Source organism: Chiloscyllium plagiosum, unplaced genomic scaffold (assembly GCF_037043375.1).
Source record: "Chiloscyllium plagiosum isolate Xiang-an unplaced genomic scaffold, Cpla_swu_hap1 HiC_scaffold_33, whole genome shotgun sequence".
Taxonomy (NCBI): Eukaryota; Metazoa; Chordata; class Chondrichthyes; order Orectolobiformes; family Hemiscylliidae; genus Chiloscyllium; species Chiloscyllium plagiosum.
Genome location: NW_028270171.1, coordinates 12,356,332 through 12,378,166, shown reverse-complemented (window position 1 = coordinate 12,378,166; position 21,835 = coordinate 12,356,332). Strand labels below are relative to the sequence as shown.

The 21,835-nt window shown below is 43.8% G+C and overlaps 1 protein-coding gene across 2 annotated transcripts in view; it reads right to left on the bottom strand.

Annotated features, from left to right (window-relative positions):
• The window catches only part of LOC122542211 (transportin-3-like), a 64,717-nt gene that overhangs the window by 32,232 nt on the left and 10,650 nt on the right, over positions 1 to 21,835 (bottom strand). The window contains exons 4-12 of one of the 2 annotated variants that reach the window (XM_043679706.2): positions 17,415 to 17,488; positions 16,191 to 16,347; positions 13,994 to 14,137; positions 11,247 to 11,422; positions 7,219 to 7,357; positions 5,414 to 5,560; positions 4,459 to 4,566; positions 4,079 to 4,170; positions 2,119 to 2,255 (exon numbers count right to left, since the gene is read on the bottom strand). In XM_043679706.2, coding sequence (XP_043535641.1) covers positions 2,119 to 2,255; positions 4,079 to 4,170; positions 4,459 to 4,566; positions 5,414 to 5,560; positions 7,219 to 7,357; positions 11,247 to 11,422; positions 13,994 to 14,137; positions 16,191 to 16,347; positions 17,415 to 17,488 — 1,174 coding nt within the window. The remainder of the gene's footprint in view (positions 1 to 2,118; positions 2,256 to 4,078; positions 4,171 to 4,458; positions 4,567 to 5,413; positions 5,561 to 7,218; positions 7,358 to 11,246; positions 11,423 to 13,993; positions 14,138 to 16,190; positions 16,348 to 17,414; positions 17,489 to 21,835) is intronic. The other variant, XM_087978283.1, reaches the window with a different exon arrangement.

Genomic DNA, 21,835 nt, shown 5'->3' with positions numbered 1-21,835 from the left:
TGTTACTTTTAGGATTGAAGGAAGATTGATACAAAGCATTTTGAGAAAATCCCACAGCCAAGGATTCACTCAGAAGGTTTACCAAACTAATTCGAGGACTGGGGAGGTTTCCTTACAAGGAAAGGTTGGCTAGGATGACCAGACTAGGCTTGCATCTGCTAGGATAGGACTGGAGAGGAAAGGATGTTTCCCCTTGTGGCAGAATCTTGAACAAGGATCACTGTTTAAAACTATGTAGCCACTCATTTAAGACAATTTTTTTTTCAGTCTTTGGAATTTTTGCTAAAAATGATTAGATTGGATTCCCTATAATGTGGATACAGGTCCTTCAGCCCAACAAGTCCACACCAACCCTCCGAACAGAAATCCACCCCCTCTGACTAATGCACCTAACAATTATGGACAATTTACCATGGCCAATTCACCTGACCTGCACATCTTTGGAATGTAAGAGGAAACCAGAGCACCCGGAGGAAACCCACCCAGACACGGGGAGAATGTGCAAACTCCACACAGACAGTTGCCCGAGGCTGGAATTGAACCTGGGACCCTGGCGCTGTGAGGCAACAGTGCTAACCACTGAGTCACCGTGCTGGTAGAAACAGAGTTTTTGAATCTTTTTAAGACCAAGATAGACACATTCTTGGTGAGTAAGGGGTGACAGATTATTGGGGGGGCAGGTGAGTGTGTGGAGCTGAGGTTGCAATCAAATCAGTTCTACTGAAGGGTGGAGAAGAGGCAAGTGGCTGATTGGCTTACTCCTGCACCTAACTCATCTACTCGTACGTTGTAGTCCTGGTTCTCCCTGGGAATCAAATGTAAATATTACGTGATGGGAGGACTATGTCTGGCTGTTGGCAACAGAACAATCTAACTAAGGACGTCGATTGACCTAAATGACTGCCTCAAGCATTCAAGAATAATTTGCCTTTAGAGACTTCTGTCAAGATTAGTAAAACCAGCGCTGTAACAGACCATATTAAAATGAATATTGGTGAAGTTCAAAATTCTGACCAATATACTCATTTAATTCATCTTGAAATTTTAATTGTTTCAGCCAAAGGCATTAATCTTAACCGGGACACCGTTCAATGGGCATCGGTCACTCGAAAGTGCCTTGATCTTTCTTCATGAATGAAATAGCCAGTGAGCTATTTCACCATATTGGACATTGGGAAGAGAGTTTGAAAGAAACAAAGTTAAACTCAACATAAATCTCAAATGCATCTAATTTAAGTGACCTGAAAAGAAAACTATGGCCAATTTCCCTCAAACTAGGAATGTCAAGAACAACTGTAACATTCACCAATTATCTGTGCTAACTCAGCACAATTCAGTCACTGAAAATGGGATTTCCTGGTTTTCATGGCTCAGTTATTCGCTCGCTGCCTTTATCAGATCACTTGGGAATGACCTGAGGAACACAATACCATTGGCCCAAAGATTGGAGGGTTTGAGCTAGAGGGAGAGTCTGATTAGGCTGGGGCTATTTTTCTTGGAGAGTCGGATGAAGAGGGGTGACCTTTTAGAAGTTTATAAAATCATGAAGGGCATGGATAGGGTGTGTAGTCAAGGTCTTTTCCCCAGGGTAGAGGAGTCCAAAGCTAGAGGGCATAGGTTTAAGGTGAGAGGGGAAAGATTTAAAAGGACCAAGAGAACAGAGGATGGTGCATGTATGGAATGAGCTGCCAGAGGAATTGGAGGAGGATGGGACAATTACAGCATTTAAAAGGCATCTAGATGGATACATGAATAAGAAGGGTTTAGAGGGATATGGGTCAAATGATGGCAAATGGGACTAGACTAATGCAGAATATCTAGTTGGCATGGATGAGTAGGACCGAAGGGCTTGTTTTCGTGCTGTACAGTTCTATGACTCTATGCTACTGCATACATGGCACTTAATCAGGGGGCAGCAAGCAGGTTCAGCTCCTTCAGTTCTTGGCATGGTAACTGGCAACTCGATTTTGTGACACCGGGGAGGCAGGGAGGAGGATCTATGTCATCACAGCATGATATCTTTTTCAGTGAATAACTCCAGCCTAGTACTGAATGAGGAGCAATGCACCTTATACATCAAGGACAATCGATGAGGGGGAAGAGAAAACCCGCACTGACCTAGACATCGCACATTGTTGATGTATTCACCCATCTCACCCAACAGCTGGACTCCAGAATGTTGTACTGCTAAATGAGTATTGTCAGGGAGGCTGATTACTGCCTGAACAACATCTCCCAGCCTTTGTTCCTTTTCCCTAAGTGCAAAGAAAAAGATCAGTTTTCTTAATTTCAAAGTTGTTCCCCCCCCCCCCCATCAAGATCCTGGGCTCACTAGGTGCCACTGTTAATACTACCACCAGAGGCATTTGCAGATCAGCAGAGTACATGTAGAGACAGCTTATCTCATCACCAATACCTTGCATTCAAACAGCTTTCAAGAGATGTTGGAACAACTTAAAGCAGGTTTTTATTTATGCTTTGTAACGTTCCAATGCCCTTCCCCTTCTCAAAGTTTAGTTAAGACACTTCAGTATTACACCCAGATAGCCATTACTAATACAGAAGGTTGGATAGTGTCACTAAGACATTGGATCACAAGTAGTCCTGCATCCTAGACTAGTGCTGTCCTCACCTAACAATATTCCTATCAGCAGGGCCAATGTTTCAAATTGAGACACTGAATAAAATATGTTCCTTCCAAAGTTAGGTGGATTAGGAGTCAACCCAAAAACATACAACATTGAGATTTAAGAGGAGAGAACAGAGGAAATCCAAGTTATTACCATCATTAATGGATACATACAATCAAGCAGGAGAGCATTGCCACCCCCCCCCCACCTCCCTGAATCCACCCAACAAATGTATATCCCAACACACTGTTTCTCTACATCATGCAATAGTCCTCAGACAGGAGACTAGCTACAAACAGCTACTCTGACTAGTCCATTAAGCCACAGATTGTTAAAGGATGAAGATTGGAAATGTTTCCTGGTGGTCTGTGATTCCAGGAGAAAGTGAGGACTGCAGATGCTGGAGATCAGAGCTGAAAATGTGTTGCTGGAAAAGCGCAGCAGGTCAGGCAGCATCCAAAGAGCAGGAAAATCGACGTTTCGGGCGAGCCCGAAGAAGGGCTTATGCCCGAAACGTCGATTCTCCTGCTCCTTGGATGCTGCCTGACTTGCTGCGCTTTTCCAGCAACACATTTTCAGGTCTGTTATTCCGTCAAGACAACAGTCCACATTTGCTCCATCTGAAAGTTAACTGCACTCACAGAGTGAACACAATCAGTATGTGAATTTCCCTGCACTGCAGCCTACTGGCAAGGAAGGCATTCAACAGCAGCACCCTCTCTCCCAAGGCACCTTGAAAGTAAATTCCAATCGACTGTATGCCTGACTCCCAAAGCAACTGCTTCACTCTGAACTTGGTGACAGCAGGAAATTCCCTGGAGGAGATCGGAAGCTGTAAGGATATTCTCAGAGCTTCCCTGAAGAGTTGAAGCATCCCCACCGATTCGCGGGAGATGCTGGTTATGACCGGCCAAAATGGAGAAGGCCCATTTGGGAAGCACTGAACACTCTGCAAGATTTTGTTGTGAACATGCAGAGGCCAAATCAAAGTGCCCAAAGCAGCACAAGAATCTCCAGATACCAAATGCCTGTACTCACCACTCATTCCATAATTCATCTGGGTTATCACCACAGGGATATAGTCAAGAAAGGTAAAAGAAAGTTAAAATGGAGAATGAGTGGGAAAAATAAAGTTGGCTTATCTCATTACTCCAGTTTCCTGTTGCTATCCAGTGAACCTTGCAACTAACTTCAGATGCAATACCCGCCCTAGTTGCTACTATCTGGGTATGCATGTTTGGTGATTACCAGCAGCTACAGAACTTTATTCCACAAAAATAAAGATTGCCAAATTCTATAACACCCCACCATTCAAAATAACATGACTGATTTGATGGAATGAGGATGCTTGAGGGCCCTTGCTCCTCCCCAAAAAGCCAGGCCAATCTCACACTGCACCACCACATGCTCAGCATCACTCCACGTGGTCCAGCAGATTTCTCACTCACGGGTTTAGGTTTTTCACCAACGCTGTCATGATGAAAAGCACAGCTTCCGTCTCCTCCCAGGCTGGGCTGCCATCTTTCAGTGTTGAATACAACTAGAAAGGAACAGTATAATTGAGCACCCAAAATGCATTCACAAAACAATCTTAAACTAAACACAGCATGGGACAAGACGTCAGTGGGATGAAAGGGCACATTCTGGACTGTGTGTGTGTGTACGTGCATGCGTTTGGAGAATGGTCTTCCGCACGCTAAGTTTAGGTATTTAACAGTGGGATATTGGAAAGGGTGTCTGAATGAGAAGTTGAATGGGTCTTCTCATATTTATTTGCTTTCCTTCTAGCTGTATGGACTAAAGGTTGGGAAGATTGTTCCTTACTTACCCGCGAGAAGAACTCTGAAGCTCCAATGAGGAATATAATATCTTTCAGAAGATCAGAGACCCGGAGTCTGAACTCGTAAAAATCATCCGTCTCATCCAGAACTCCCTCCTGTTAAGGAAACAGTTCAGACAGCACTGCTACCAGAGGGTGCACAGAGCCAATACACTTGGTAACACTGACCTCAAAACCTCTACACTGGGAAACCACCTCAATCTTTAGCAATGGCAGACGGCATTGGGAGGTGTGAGGAAACTAACCCTTCAGACTCCAATTGTTCAGCAAAAGATCAAATTAAGAATCAAACCAACAAAATATTTTAATAAAATAAGGTGAATTTTCTCAAAGTGTTAACACTGGGGAATAGTGCGATTTACATTGCTGCAAATTCAGCATCAGTATACTGCACATCCAGATAGGCATCGTACCCACAGGCACAAAGGAAAGCTTCCTCAACTCAAGCCTCAACAATGCACCTAAGCAGCCAGCACTGCAGATCTTATATGTCCACATCAGCCACCCTGTGGGGTCTGAGCATGTTTGCTGATTCAGTACTGAATTGCAATTGTTGCTTAATGTGAGACCAAACTCACTTCATACAAGCTGCCACCCTACAGTAGGTTTTGGTCCCATTAATACAGCGCTGGATTTGAACTGACATTTGTGGAGGTAAGGGCTAATGTTCACTTTATGATGCTCATTTACTCATCAAGGGGATCTCAGTGTTGATCCATTGCTTACCAGATTACCATGTACCTTCCCTGAACTCTTACCATGCAAACAATAGAACATTAAAATCATTAGAAGATAAAGGCAGGAGTGCATTGGACAGTCTTGGGAGCAGCAAATATTATGAAAATTTTCATTTGGGATAGTCTCTAACATTTTCCTACTGTTTAAGCCTAGGGCTTACTATACACCAACTCATTTGCATGCTTTCTTATCAAAGGTGACATACGTGATCAGGATCCATCTGGGAGTGGAAGGTGAGCGACTGAGTAAGTCTCTGGAAATACGGCCGGAAGATCTGGTTTACTGAGGGGTCCTTCATCCTGTGCAGAGTTTCGGCTAGCCGATACCAGAAATTGAATGTGATTTCCGCCACCTGCACGATGCAGAGTATGTTAGAGAGAAACTAACAGTCAAGACCAAACTCATCTTTCAATCCAGCATTATTTCATAGAAATATTTATGGTTTTTAAGCACAAGAAAACTAAACGTTTCTCATTTACCTCTGTCAATGAGAACATACACCACGTCGACATCAGGCACATAAAGATCAGATACAAAAGTAAAGCCCACCCAAAGTAAAGAAAGTTCAAACATATACAGTAAAAGCAAGTAATGGAGATCTGAAATAAAATCAAAGTGCTTGGGAAACGTGGTTCCGGCACATCTGTGGAGAGATAAACATGGAGTCCAATATGGCGATTCTTTAGAAATTCTGTTGTTTGTCCACAGATGCTGCCAGACCTGCTAAGTTTCTCCAGCACTTTCTGATCCCAGTTATACATGATCTCTGGACCAAAAAATGTTTCCTAACGTGTAAGGCACTTTGAAAAGTAGTCATCGCAATGAATGACACAAAGCAAGCAAGCTACACATAGCAAGCTCTCACGAATAGCACTGCCATATGACCAGAGAATCTGATTTAGCAATGTTCATTAAAGAATAACCAGTGAGGATGCCAGGAACAACTCATTGATATAGTGTCATGGGACCTTTTACATAAGCCCAAAGAGCTGAGGACCCTGGTTTTACAGAGGGCTTCCCAATGTTTAGCAGGGATGGTTACAATGGAGCATCTATGGGGACCAACTGCGAATAACCTACGACTTCTTTAAATTAGTGGATGTGGCTCAACTCTTTGCTCCTTGAGGCCCGATTCTTGCTCCAAGATTAAACACTGCCCCCCTAACTCCGTCCTCACACCCCTGCGGCCTCCCCACAGCTGAATTCGCAGCTCTGTAGTCTCCATCCAGCCCATACACTCACCTCAGCACCCTTCCAGCCCACTCACTCAGCTCTGCACTTCCCCCAACCCAGCACCTACACCATTCTCTCGTCTATCCTCCCTACCTTGCTCTGACTGAGGTAGTGGCAACTTTTAAGACTCAAAATGTCACTATATTTTGAGAAAAAGTTGGAAAGTTCTGACTTAGCATCTCACTTGAAAGATGATACTTTTGTCAATGAAGTGCAGTCAGGATTTTGTGCGGAAGTCTCTGGACTAGGACCTGAACCACAACCAGCTGGCTTACAGAGGTCAGAGTGCCCTGTTACTAGCCTGGGACCTATTCGGAATTTAGTGATTGCTGTTTAATTTTGAGACTGGCTCCTGCGTGGTCAGTGGAATTGGTTCGGTCAAGGACAATACAACAGCTGCACAATTCAAACGCAATGAACCGAAACAGCTCAGTTATTTGTCTCGTCTTTTATGACTGATCACATAGCTTTGTTTTTCAGTCAGTGCTTCGACATGGGGTTAGTGAAATGCAAAGGGTCTAAAACCCACACAAGAACAGCAGGTCCAAGTAACAGGGGAGTCTCAACCAATGAACTCTCTCGATTATGGGCAGCAATTTGTTTAAATATGTGACCCTTGTCAATTTTGCTGTGGGGTCATGCACTTAAAGCAGCTTAAAGTGGCTGAGTTGTGTCTGCCTGCACAGAGACTTTTTGGGTTGCTCTGTTGTTAAGCAGCTTAGGACATGTTGGCCTCAACTCATGAACTGACTGGATTGAAGGCGAGTATTAACTGACCTCATACTGCTCATGTCCAACACAGTTTAAGATGAGATTGAGCGTTTTGAGATCACCCAATCCCTGTCCTGGTGAACGGATAACCATCTCCAACAGTGTTTCTGCCAGTTCAGTGAAAATTCTGCAATAGTTCAGTGCCCTGGAAAACACAAGGCCTCAGGTCAAAAATGGTACAAATGGCACAAAGGCTCCCTCTACTGTCCCTGGCACACTCAAGTCAGCTCAGCACAGGTTAGACATAAATAAACCAGCGATTTTTGAGAAGATTTGTAACTCAGTTTGATAAGTACGCAAGTTAGCTCGCTGAGCTTAATGGTTTGTTTTCGGACGTTTCGTCACCATGACTAGGTAACATCATCAGTGAGAATTTCCGATGAAGCGCTGGTGGTATATCCCGCCTCCCTATTTATAGATTTTGGTTTCTTAAGGTGGTTGATGTCATTTCTGTTTTTTTTTAAAAAGGGAAGGTAGATAGGATCTAAATCGATGTGTTTATTGATGGAGTTCTGGTTAGAATGCCATGCCTCTAAGAATTCTCGTGCGTGTCTTTGTTTCACCTGTCCTAGGATGTGTGTGTTGTCTCAGTCAAAGTGGTGTCCTTCTATGTCTGTATGTATAGAAACTAGTGGGTCGTATTGTTTGGCGGCCAGTTGGTGTTCATGTATCCAAGTGGCAAATTTCCTGCTAGTTTGTCCGATGTAGTGTTTTTTTTTACAGTACTTACATGGCATCTTTAAATGATGTTAGTTATGCTGGTGATACCTAATGGATTCTTTAGGTTAATTAGTCGCTGTTTAAGTGTGTTGCTAGGTTTGTGGGCTACTATGATGCCAAGGGGTCTGAGTAATTTGGAAGGACAACTCAGCCTTCAACCCTCAGGACTTCAGCCCCAGGGCATCAATGTGGACTTCACCAGTTTCCTCATTTCCCCTCCCCCCACCTTACCCCAATTCCAACCTTCCAGCTCAGCACTGTCCTCATGACCTGACCTACCTGCCAATCTCCCTTCCCACCACCTGCTCCACCCTCCTCTCTGACCTTCATTCCCACCTCCACCCACCTATTGTACTCTTAGCTACCTTCTCCCCAGCCCCACCCCCCTCTCATTTATCTCTCCACCTCGGAGACTCCCTGCCTCATTCCTGATGAAAGGCTTTTACCCGAAACATCGATTTTCCTGCTCCTCGGATGCTGCCTGACCTGCTGTGCTTTTCCAGCACCACTCTAATCTTGAGTAGTCTGGAAGTCATTTCTGATTTGTCTTTGATGTAAGGTAATGTGGCTATAGTTTTTGGTTGCGTTGTGTCTGCTTGTTTGGGTTTGTTTCGGAGGAATTGGTAGATTGTGTTTATTGGGTACCCATTTGTCTTGAAACGTTGTATAGATTTTCTTCTTCTGCTTTTTGTAGTTCTTGGGTGCTGCAATGTGATGTAGCTCATTGAAATAAAGAGAGAGGTGGGAATACCATCAGGGCTTCACCGGAGGCTCTCACTGATGATGTTACCCAATATGGTGACGAAATGTCTGAAAACAAACCTTCAAGCTCAATGAGCTAACTTAAATACTTACAAAATAAACTTTCCTTGTATTATCTTATCAGGTACTGTCACATGCAGCTACAATGGTTAGACTCAGAATAAAGCTCCATTTTTTAAATTTAGAGTATAACTTCACTCTAACACTCTAACACAGTGACTTTTCCAATTAACTTATCAACCATGTGTAGGCTAGCATATCTTGATTAAAGGACAATTTAGAGCATAATTGAACGTGATTTAAACAAACTTGAAGGTAAAGCACGGAAGAGGTAGAGAAAGGCCGTTCAGCTCCATCTGTCCGTGAAGGTGTTTATGCTCCTTCCACCACATTCCATATCACCTGATCAAGGTTTGCGTAAAGATTTGTAGCTTGGATGCCAGTTGCCGTAGTTGTGGGTACATGGGTATAGTATTTCCTATAGTGACCCAATACCCATCATGCGCAAGACAAACGTAATTTACAGGATTCAATGCAAAGACTGCACGAAACACTATATAGGAGAAACGGGATGACAACTAGCAATCTGCATCCACACACACACCAACTAGCCACTAAACACCACGACTAGCTGTCCATACACACAGATGACAAGGACCACAAATTTGACTGGGACAACACAACAATCAGAGGACAAGCTAAACATTGCACAGCCAGAGAATTTCTAGAAGCATGGCACTCATCCACGGACTCCATCAATAAGCACATTGATCTAGACCCAATATATCAGCCACTACGACGAACAACTGGATCCAGCAACTGGATTCAGCAGAAATGAAAGCAAATAAACTCCAGAAGCCCCAGTACCGCAGGAGGCTCCAAAGCACTGAAGATGTCACCGAGACGAAAACGTCTGCAAATTAACTTCCCAGCTCAGTGAACATACCCACAACTACGGCAACCTGATCAACTCATCCTTCTGCTCCATTAGTCTTCATATGCTTCATATTCTAAAAGTAATCAATGTTATTTATGTCAACTACTGAATGCACTGGCACGTTCCATATTCAAATCACATTCTGGGTAAAGTGCAGCAGCTGCCACTATGATGTTATCGGTCAGTGCGACCTTGCTATGACTGTGGAAGAGGCTGGCACATGGTTCTTTAGTGACAGAATGTATAACAGGGTGTTTAGCTCTATACTAGAGTTTCTGCAGTTGATAGGAACATTTAAACTGTGATGACAAACTACAAACGCCTGAAACTTTGAAGTCACCTTTAGTGCAAAAGGTTTAATTGAACTGATTAAAATCTCATAGCAATCTACAACCATTTAAATATAATTAAATCATTCAAATTGAACAGCTTTGATTGTATTAACTTTTCTCACTTCTAAAGCATCAATAACTCAGTTACTAGTGATGATGTATCTAGCCTTTTAAACAATTTGTTCTGGAGGGCAGTATTTATGTTGGATTTTTTGTAATTCATTCATGGGATGAGGGTGTCAAGGGTATTACCCATTCCTAATTGCCCAGAGAGCAGCACAAGAGATAACCAAAAATAGATGAGAAGTCACACATGGGCCAGACCAGGTAAGGAGAGCAGTTTCCTTCCCTGAAGGACATTAATGAACCAGATGAGTTTTTCCAACAATCGATGGCCAATTCATGGTCATCATTTGACTCTATATTCCAGAATCTTTTATTGAATTCAAATTCCACCATCTGCCATGATGGGATTCGAACCTGGGACCCCAGTACATTGCCTTGGCCTCTGGATTAATAATCTAGTGATAATACCACTAGGCCATTTACAATTCCATAAACGCGTTTAATGCTCAATACCTTACCCAGGTATTTGGGTAACCTTCACAAGCAAGCCCTGGCAGTTCAGCTGTTTTACCACTGGGCATTCCTGTAACACCCAGGCCCCACCCTCCCTCTATCCAGTCCACTGGATTTTCTAGTAGGAATGACCAGCTGGAGATTAGAAGCAGGCAGCATAAAGAAACTTTCCGGCCACAGGGACATTGAGACCTCAAATCTGACTGCATACAGTGTCACTATTCTGGGTCAGAGTGGAAGCGATTGAGTGATTTCCCCCATCAATTATACCTGAAGACTGCAAGGATGTAAATGATTGCCTTTGATTATGGACATGTGTAACTATTCACCACTTGTTCTGCCAGAAAAATAACCCTCCTTGTATCAGGATGCCTTGCAGTAGCTGCAATTATGAGTTGTGCTTGCTGTACTGTTCTGTTTAAACTCTGCAGACTGTTTGCTGTAGTGTGCTGTTCAAATAGATCTTGCTTTTTCTAAAATAGACTGCTGAGATTGTTGCCACTTGCCTCCACCTTGGCAGAATGATTTCCACAGATACACTGCTCAAATGTGGCCTGGATGAGACCAGCTCACTTGTAGGGGCCAGGGACAAACCTAGACTGTATTTGCTGCCTTAACCAACAGATCCCCAAGATGATCCTCACAAAAGCATTCTGGCATAACTCCAAACCTATTCCAAAGTGTGAAACCTAACTGTAACGTACTTGTCCATGTCCTCACAGGCGACTGCAGTATGGTAGGCTTCCTCCAGTGCTGTCACCCCTTCCTGCAGCTGTAGTGCCAGCCGTAGACTCTCCTGCAAGCCCTCGACTGCATAAAGTGCTGCGCACACACAGTCACTCGCCACCTCGTGCAGGTTTGAGGATGTCTGGTTGTGCCTCTGAAATTCAGGTACAGTTTCTCTTTCAACAACGTGAATATCGTTACATTCCACTCAAACATGCACAGAAAGACTTGCATTTCTCACATGCCTGATCAATCAAAAAAACATTTCATAAACAATTACACTGAAGTGCACTCACTGTTAAATTGATGAACATGGCGACTGATTTGCTGAGAATGAGAACGCCCCCCAAACACACACACAAATCAATGAGTGGTATGGGTTAAGAGGAATATTGATCAAGGTAATGACAGAATTGCCCATTTTTCTTTGAATGCCATTCCTGCTTCTTTAAGACACACTGAGCCAGCAGAACATGCAGTCAATGTCTCATCAACAAAGTAGCAGCATCCACTCAATACTGAACTGGTGCATCAGCCTGGATTTTGCGCTCAGGATCGGATGTAGGGGTTGCAAAGCAGACTTTGCTCCTGGTTATGTTCCAGTGAGTCACTGGGTCAGCATTAAGGAAGTTCCCAATACAACAGATCCTCGATGGTTCAGAGGGCAAGGACGTGATGGTGACATATCATGCAGGAGAGATTGTGGTTCAACTCTTGTCCTGCACGGTTAACTGATTTGACAGCTAAAGCTCCTGGTCCTGATCACAATTCAGCAAGCCTGTGCATGACAATGGGATGACAACACCTATAGCAGAGACTCACTGGGAGGAGTGTGAAGGCTTTCTGGCCTAGGTTAACTATCACCAAAAACTTCTGCGCCTAGTGTTAATTACAACTGATAACTCTGTGACACTATCAACTCAGCAGCTTTTCAGCCTTTCCAAAGACATAAATAAACCATTCTAACAAAAATTAAATCATTTCTCCTCTCCTCACGAAGGTGATGATTCTTGCTGAGGTACCTTCAGCCAACAGGACTCCTACAACTCAGTCAAGAGATGCTGCTCAGGTGAGCACGTGGGGGAACACCTCTGACCTAGCATTTACAACATCCACACACCTCTCAATGAATTGCGCGATTGCAGGAATCCTGGCTGATTTTCTTCTCACTAACTTGGAGATTGGGGTAACTCTGAATCGTGGTTAGTCCTGAGCTCAAATCTGTGACCAGAGCAGAAGTCTTTTATTCGAATTGAAGTTAGTGCTATGATGAACTGTTTCTTTATCACTTTGAACCACTGGAGTATACCTACAGCTATATCTTCAAACAGTCACGATATGGAGAACCAACTTGGCCTTCCTTGATTTGCTGGGTTATCCAGTAACTGCATCACCCCCTCACCTGGCTTTATTAGCCTCTGGGACGTAAATCAGAACAATAAGAGGGCAATGCCTCACCCACATGGCAAAACACACAACTGTCAATCACCACCCCCCCCTGTCCTCTGCCAGATCTCAGCAGCAAACTTAACATTCTACAAGAGAACATCTCTCCATGCAGAATTAATCCCACACCTTCCCTTTAGGATCCTCGCCTGGGATTACTCCTTTAACAGAGGACAAAGCAAAACTCAATTGGAGGCAATGTCAATACAAATACAGTCGAGGAATTGTAAACAAAATCAGAACATCAATGCAATTAACCAGGATTGGGATTAAACACTGCAGAGGCCAGACAAAGGGTGAAGATGATATTACAGCAGCAGGCACAAGTTTCCTGGGTTGGCAGAACAAACCTACTGCACAATGTCAACCGGAGAGAAACTGATCATACTAAAGACAAAGGCTGGCCTTGTGAGCAGATTAAGCTGCAACATTGTACCACTAAGAACAGAAAGTCCTAGCTTCAATTCCCAGGCTGAGTGCATTTGGCTGATCCCACCTGGACTGGAGACAATACATTGGTTCCAACCTGGACTGGGTGTGAGACTTAAATCAATGCCTCAAGTTATTCCACCTCTGGTCACATGAGTACGTGCTGGGTGAAATTACCATCAGGCTCTACTGTCATTCACTGCCTGGCCAAATAGCCTGCTGACAATAATCAATTTAACCTCACACTTGAAGAATTTGTTCACATATTATGAGATGTAGCACAAAGGCTTCCAGGTGTGGAAGAAAGGGCAATTCTTAAAACAGGAGCCACTGGAATTAATAATTCTTGCTGACAGCTGAGCTCCCTCGCAGTAACATCAATAAAGATATGGTCAATGTGGTCATAAACAATCCTGAGCTTCCAATCAAGTAGGATTAAAATTACAAGAGAGACCAAGCACTAAGAAGGGTGCGGAAGATATGATGCCAAAGTTGTGTGCTTTCTAATTGCTAAGGATGGCACAAACCAAAGAAACAGGTCTGCCCTTGTGGGTAAAGATACTTCATAGAATCGAAAGGTCTTCGGTTCAATCCTCCATTTTGTGCATCCTCCATCAAATGGCCATAAAGGGAAAATTAGCTGCAACATTGATCCTGGCACCCCAAACTTAGTCATGAGGAAAACTAGTCAGTCTTGCTCACAGCCGCAGCCTGTGGAATGGCACTCCACTCAGCCTAAGACAGAAACTTCAAAAGAAGGCTGAAGAGAACTATATTTAACAAAAGACTGACATTATCTAATTAATGCACTGACTTTGAAAAGCTGAATAGTTGCGTAGTTCATACTCACAAGGACTTGGAAGAGTGCCACCAGTAACTGGCTGTTAGCGATGTGATCAGTGTGCAGGATGCCCAGGTTAATCCAGCTCATCAAGCATCGGAAGACTTTAATCACCAACTTCTCATCGTGACTACAGCGCTCCATGTAGGCTGTCTGTAAAATTCCCAGATACGAAGTGAAACTTCATAAAACACAACCTCAATACAACTCACGCACTATTTAATGCCTTAAAGGATGTCCTGACAATAGGTATTTTGGGGGCGACTATAGTTGAAGCCTTGGTCCTTAAGAAGGGTCCATTAATGTCTGGTCTGAATCCCAAACTAACAGTATACAAATGCACAGTCATGAAAAGGAAAAGACCCTTTGGTCCATACAGCCTCTACCACAAAAGTGCATTCTCTCTGCATCACAATGTCCCCAACACAGTGTAAACCAAGTGATTGTTTGAGGGCTGCAATGATGATGAAAAGCCCAGAAACAAAAAACATAGAGTCATCGAGTCCTACAGCATGGAGGCAAGTCCTTTGGTCCAAACTGGTCCATGCTGACCAAACTGTTCAACAACGCTTACCTTATTTCCCAGCACTTGGCCCTTCTAATCCTTTCTTTTCCATATATTTGTTCAAATGCCTTTTTAAACATTAATATGCCTGCCTTACTTCTGCTGACAGCTCATTCCATATGTGGACCACTCTGTGTAAAATGGTTGTCCCCCAGGTTCCCTTTTATTCTTTCCCCTCTAACTTTAAACTGATCCCTTCTAGTTCCTGATTCCCCAACCCTGGGGAAAATTCACCCTATCCATGCATCTCATGATCTTATACACTTCTATAAAATCCTCCCTCAGTCTCCTATGCTCTAAAGAAAAACGTCCTAGCTTGTCCAACCTCTCTTTATAACTCAAACCGTTTAGTCCTGGCAATACCCTTGTAAATTTCTTCTGCACTCTTTCCAGTTTAGAAACTTCCTTTCAAAAGGTGACCAAAACACAATACTCTAAGTGTGGCCTCACCAGTGCCCTGTACAACTGCAACAACTTCCTAACGTCTTTACTCACTGTCCTGACTGATGAAGGCCAGTGTGCCAAAAACGGTCTTCACTGCCCTGTCAACCCGTGACTTCACTTTCAGAGAACCATGCACCTGAACTCCAAGGTCCTTCTGTTCCACTACGCTCCTTAAGGCCCTACCATTCACCATGAAATAGTTACTTTGATTTGACTTTCCAAACTGCAAGACCTCACACTTACCTATATTAAACCATTTTGTGGCCCATTTCCCCAGCTGATCAAGGTCCTGCTGCAATTTCTGACAACCTTCCTCACTGTCCATGATACCACCTATTTTAGTGCCATCAGTAAACCAATTTATCATGCCTTGTACATTCTCATCCAAATCATTGATATAGATAACAGCAATGGGCCCAGCACTGAACGCTGAGGCACTCCACTAGTCACAGGCTTCCAGTCCGACAAGCATCCTTCTACTGTTACCCTCTGTTTCCTACCATCAAGCCAATTTGCCAAAAAATCACCGAGAAATCTCTGCCAATCCTCCTCAGGCACTGAAAATCATGGAGAGGTCTCCATTAATCTTCAAAATGCCAAACAAAGGGTGTACAAGATACAAATATTGAGAGGTTAAATCTGAAGAAAATACTTCCTGTTCATAAATGACAATGTGTGTGATTTTGTTTCAGAACTACAGTCATGAATTCCGTGGTTTAAGTCAGTCCGGATACAGCACTTTGCTGGAAGCTGGCCTGCCTTCAATCAATTCTCCTCAGATAACTGAAGGGCAGTTTAAGAGCTATCATTTAACAGCAACATGACAGGAACAGAGATTCCGCCATCATCACATGCTTAAAAATAAAATGGTCAACTAGAGCTGGCCTTGCAGGGAAATGGTCTAGAACACAGTTCCCGATCACTGTCTAATGATCTCCCCAGGGTGTGCGGGCATTTGGGTATCTGCTGACAGGATAGAGCTGAATTGCGACACTGACTTACTGAAGAGCCTGTTGATATTTCACAACGTTAGCTCGAGTGGCTACTTGGACAAGGTGGCAGTGCCTGTGGAACTGCAGTCCAAAAGCCAGCACACTAAAGGAGGATGGGCAACAAGTCAGTGCTGAAGATACCATGATTTTATTTTGCACAGGGTCAAGTACATTCAGATGAAATTCGTTACCAAAAACAGCTCACCAATAAGCCAATCACCATGCTGGCATTGTAGGCCAAGTCCTCGATGACCTCAGTCCTTCGGTTGGTGCCAATTCGTAGTGAGCGGCTGTGCACTTCCTCTGGGAGCACTGTCAGAATCTCCAGCAGGAACGGGAGTGCAGACTCGTCATTGCCATATCTACGAGTCAGCACATGTGGAGTGGCGATTAATCAAACCTTCTTTAAACACCCAAAGCAAACAGCGGTTTTGGGCACTCAATTACTAAAGCAAAATACGGTGGATAGAGGATGCACTAAAACATAAACAAATACACGTCAAAAAAATTCTCGGCAGCTCAGGCAGCATGTGAAAAGAGAAACAGAGTTACTGTTTCTGTTCCAATTGATCTTTCATCTGAAAAGTTCAGAACAGAATGTGTGGACGAAAAGTCATCTCAACCTGAAATGGTTTCTCGCTTCACAGACGCTGCCTGACCTGCTGAGTATTTCTGGCATTTTTATTCTTACCAAAGCTGGCCGAGGAAATTTGGTTAACAAGTGGAGTAAATGGTTCCCTCAGCCTGGCATGAGCCTCCTTTGTCAAAAAAAGATTCTGAGGAAACCTCAACATGGTTTCCAGAGGACAATTTCACTTCACTAATGTTGCAATAACATAGGGATAAGGAGGAGAAACAGAAAGCACTGGGAATACACAACAGGCTTACTAGCTTCTGAGAGAATTCCCAAGGTAGTAACCCAGTTGCCCACTCCAGCAAATTCTAAGATTTCAACTTTCGACAAGCACTTTTACACAGTTCAAAACAAATACCGGGTGGTGGGGGTACATGGGCCAAGATGGGCAAGGGAAAACGTTTTAATTTATTCATTTATTGAATGTGGGCATCGCTGGCAAGATCAGCATTTATCGTCCATTCTGGATGCTGTTGAGAAAATGGCAATGAGTCACATTCTTCATTACAATGGAATACCTTCCTGATTTCAGAATTCAATCAAGCTATCAAGCCGCATCGCTGTAGGTATGGAAACACACAGAGACCAGACTGAATAATAAAGGACAGATTGCTTCCCTAAGGGATATTAGTAAACCAGATGCAAATCACGATCATCATTACTGATAGTATATATTATTCCACATTTATTTAATTAATTGAATGGAAATGTGGATTCTAAGTCCAAGCCTCTGATCCAGAAATTAATCATTTGTCCACCAATACCCCACATCTTTAACGTATAAAAAAAACTCACTTCTCAATTAGCGTCTGGACACAGCTTTTCCATGATGTCATCTGTATGGCAAGGTCTGCAACAGCAAGAGCTAGCTGGGTCCAAAAGAACAGTGAGTCATTATTGTTGCTGAAGGAAAAAAAGACAAGGAATGGAATATTTCCGCTTAATCATTGGCAAACTCTATTGTAAAAACAGGGCAGAGATACTAGCATTTTACTTTGTATTTTGGTGTTTCTCTGACTGTTGCTGGGACCAACACCTTACATCACAGTGACTGACCGATCAAAGTACAGCAGCAAAGCCCCCAAAAATCCAATTATTCTAATCCAGAAACCCAGGCAGTGATGGCAAGAACTGGAACTCAATCATTACACACTTAATGACCTTTTATTTACAGGGGTATGGGTCAACTTTATAAACATCATCTACCAAACCTGAATGACCACTACTGACACTGAAGCTGCTACATTTATTAGAGCATCCAGTGAACAAAAAATATACTTAAACAATGAAGGCATGGAAGATATAGAATGTAGGGAAATAGACGGCGACATATTGAAAAATGTCCATATCACAGAGGAGGAAGTGCTGGATGCCTAGAAACGCATAAAAGTGGATAAATCCCCAGGACCTGATCAGGTGTACCCGAGAACTCTGTGGGAAGCTAGGGAAGAGATTGCTAGGCCCCTTGCTGAGATATCTGTATCATCGACAGTCACAGGCAAGGTGCCGGAAGACTAGAGGTTGGCTAACGTGGTGCCACTGTTTTAGAAGGGTGGTAAGGACAAGCCAGGAAACTATAGACCAGTGAACCTGACCACAGTGGTGGGCAAGTTGTTGGAGGAAATCCTGAGGGACAGGATGTACATGTATTTGGAAAGGCAAGGACTGATTAGGGATAGTCAACATGGTTTTGTGCGTGGGAAATCATGTCTCACAAAATTGATTGAGTGTTTTGAAGAAGTAACAAAGAGAATTGATGAGGGCAGAGAGGTAGAGTGATCTATATGGACTTCAGTAAGGTGTTCAACAAGATTTCTCATGGGAGGCTGATTAGCAAGGTTAGATCTCATGGAATACAGGGAGAACTAGCCATTTGGACACAGAACTGGCTCAAAGGTAGAAGACAGAGGGTGGTGGTGGAGGGCTGTTTTTCAGACTGAAGGCCTGTGACCGGTGGAGTGCCACAAGGATCGGTGGTGGGTCCACTACTTTTAGTCATTTATATAAATGACTTGGATGTGAATATAAGAGGTATAGTTAGTAAGTTTGCAGGTGATACCAAAATTGGAGGTGTAGTAGACAGCGAAGAAGGTTACCCCAGATTACGGTGGGATCTTGATCAGATGGGTCAATGGGCTAAGAAGTGGTAAATGGAGTTTAATTTAGATAAATGCGAGGTGCTACATTTTGGGAAAGCAAACCTTAGCAGAACGTATACACTTAATGGTAAGGTCACAGGGAGTGCTGCTGAGCAAACAGACCTTGGAGTGTATTTTCATAAGTCCTTGAAAGTGGAGTCGCAGGTAGGTAGGATTGTTAAGAAGGCATTTGGTATGCTTTCCTCTCTAATTGTCTCATTCGATGTAATGGCACTGTTCACCTCTATCGACAAAACCCTAGCCAGAGAAACAATAGCCAACCTGCTGGACATACAGAACAGACAACAAGACGGGGAACCTATCCACAAAGGCTGCATACTCAAATTACTGAACCTGTGCCTCACAACACACTTCACATTCAACAACCAAATATATGAACAAATCAACGGCACACCCATGGGCTCACCCATCTCTGGACTCATAGCAGAAGCTGTAATGCAAAGATTAGAACAAACAGTCTTACCGCAAATTCAACCCAAACTCTGGGTCAGATATGTGGATGACACCTTTGTAATCATTAAAAACACAGAAATAGAAAACACACACCGGATCATCAATGCCACACTCACAGGAATCCGATTCACTAGAGAGGAAGAAAAGGACAACCAACTCCCATTCCTAGACGTGATGGTACAGAGAACACCGAACGGAGAATTCACCACAAAGGTATACAGGAAAGCTACACATACAGACCATGTCCTGAACTACGAAAGCAACTACCCCAACACACACAAGACACTGTTCAAAAGGGCCACAACACACTGCAGTACACCAGAACTGCAAAAAGAGGAAGAAGAACACCTATATAATGTATTTGCCAAAAATGGATACCCCCGCAATTTCATCAACAGATGCCTAAGGGAAAGACAACAGAATGAGGACATGCCACAACCAAAAGGACTAGCCACACTACCATACATCAGGAGCATCTCGGAACTGACAGCCAGACTATTGCGACCCCTAGGACTCATAACGGCACACAAACCAACAGCCACGCTCAGACAACAACTCACCAGGACAAAGGACCCGATACTCAGCATGAGCTAAACCAACGTAGTGTGCAAAATCCCATGCAAAGACTGCACAAAACACTACATAGGACAAATAGGAAGACAGCTAACGATCCGCATCCATGAACACCAACTAGCCACGAAACGACACGACCAGCTATCCTTAGTAGCCACACACACAGATGACAAGCAACATGAGTTCGACTGGGGCAACACTACTATTATAGGACAAGCCAAACAGAGAACAGCCAGGGAATTCCTAGGGCATGGCACTCATCCATAGATTCTATCATAAACACATCGATCTGGACCCAATATACCGGCCACTGCAACGGACAGCTGGAACGGACAACCGAAAGCGGCAGAGACAAACCACTATAAATGCTGGAGGAAAGATCACAGAAGCACTTCACATGAGGCTCCCAAGCACTGAGGATGTCACCTAGACAGGGGATGAAATGTCTGCAACATAAATTCTCAGCTCGGCGAACAGAACTACAACACTGTACAATATTTACTGAATAAACCTGACTTTGCGAAGAATTACACTGGAAACTAAATTTTGATGTGATTCATTTGTGCTTACTGGAATCGATATATATATTCACACACAGGATGTTTCTCTTTGTAGGTGAAAGGAATATCCATACATTGCACCTTTTTTTTAAAATTAAGGACAGTTAATGGAGACAGCCAATCCCTCCTGCATTCCCCGGTCTGACCAAACAGAGTAGACCTCCCTCACTAAACTGTTTTTTTGGCTAACTAAAATCTACAGTTAATAGTTCACACTGCATCTCCATGCTAATCATGGTCCAGCCAATCAGCATCCCATTCTCACCTGATATAAATTCACTCTTTTTTGATTTAGTCCCTACCCTCCCCTTCACTGTTTGATCACACAGCATTGCCTTTTGTGAAGGGCACTGCTTGTCACTGGCCACCCGGGTGTTTTCCTATCTTCCTGGTGGTGGAAACTGAATAAAGATTCATACACCTTGTGTCTCTCACTGTGTCTCACACCTGCACACACACAACATGGTTGCTGGGGAAAAAATAAGCACTACCGCAGTTAGGTGGAAGTGTGGGGGTTATATAAAACAAAAAAGGAAAAAAAAAATTCACTCTTCCCCCTCTCCAAGTTTGGCTCCTCACATGTCCCTCCTGATAAGTCCAAAATAAAATCTTAGGCCTTGTGCCTCTTTTTGTGTTCCAAACATTAATTACACTTTGAATTTGGGCTTGGGAGGCAGGAGGGAGAGATAGCTGGATAATTGGGAAGAGTAGAAGGACGAGTGGTGGCAGCAGGAATGGCCACGTGTTCAGATTTATCAGCAATTAAATGCCATCTTTAAGAAGTGCTAATAGAATACTGAATTGGTTTCGTGAAAAGAGATACAGAATATTAAAAAAATGAGATTTAATAGTCAATTTAATAGTCTCCGCAGCATCTGCTCCCAGGAGGACCAGTTCCAATACCATACAACCCAGATGGCCTCCTTCTTCAAAGACCGCAATTTCCCCCCAGACGTGATCGATGATGCTCTCCACCGCATCTCCTCCACTTCCCACTCCTCCGCCCTTGAGCCCCGTTCCTCCAATCGCCGCCAGGACAGAACCCCACTGGTCCTCACCTACCACCCCACCAACCTCCATATACATCGTATCATCCGTCGTCATTTCCGTCACCTCCAAACAGACCCCACCACCAGGGATATATTTCCCTCCCCTCCCCTATCAGTGTTCCGAAAAGACCACTCCCTCCGTGACTCCCTCGTCAGATCCACACCCTCCCACCAACCCAACCTCCACTCCCGGCACTTTCCCCTGCAACCTCCAGAAATGCAAAACTTGCGCGCCCACACCTCCCCCCTCACTTCCCTCCAAGGCCCCAAGGGATCCTTCCATACCCGCCACAAATTCACCTGCACCTCCACACACATCATTTACTGTATCCGCTGCACCCGATGTGGCCTCCTCTATATTGGGGAGACAGGCCGCCTACTTGCGGAACATTTCAGAGAACACCTCTGGGACACCCGGACCA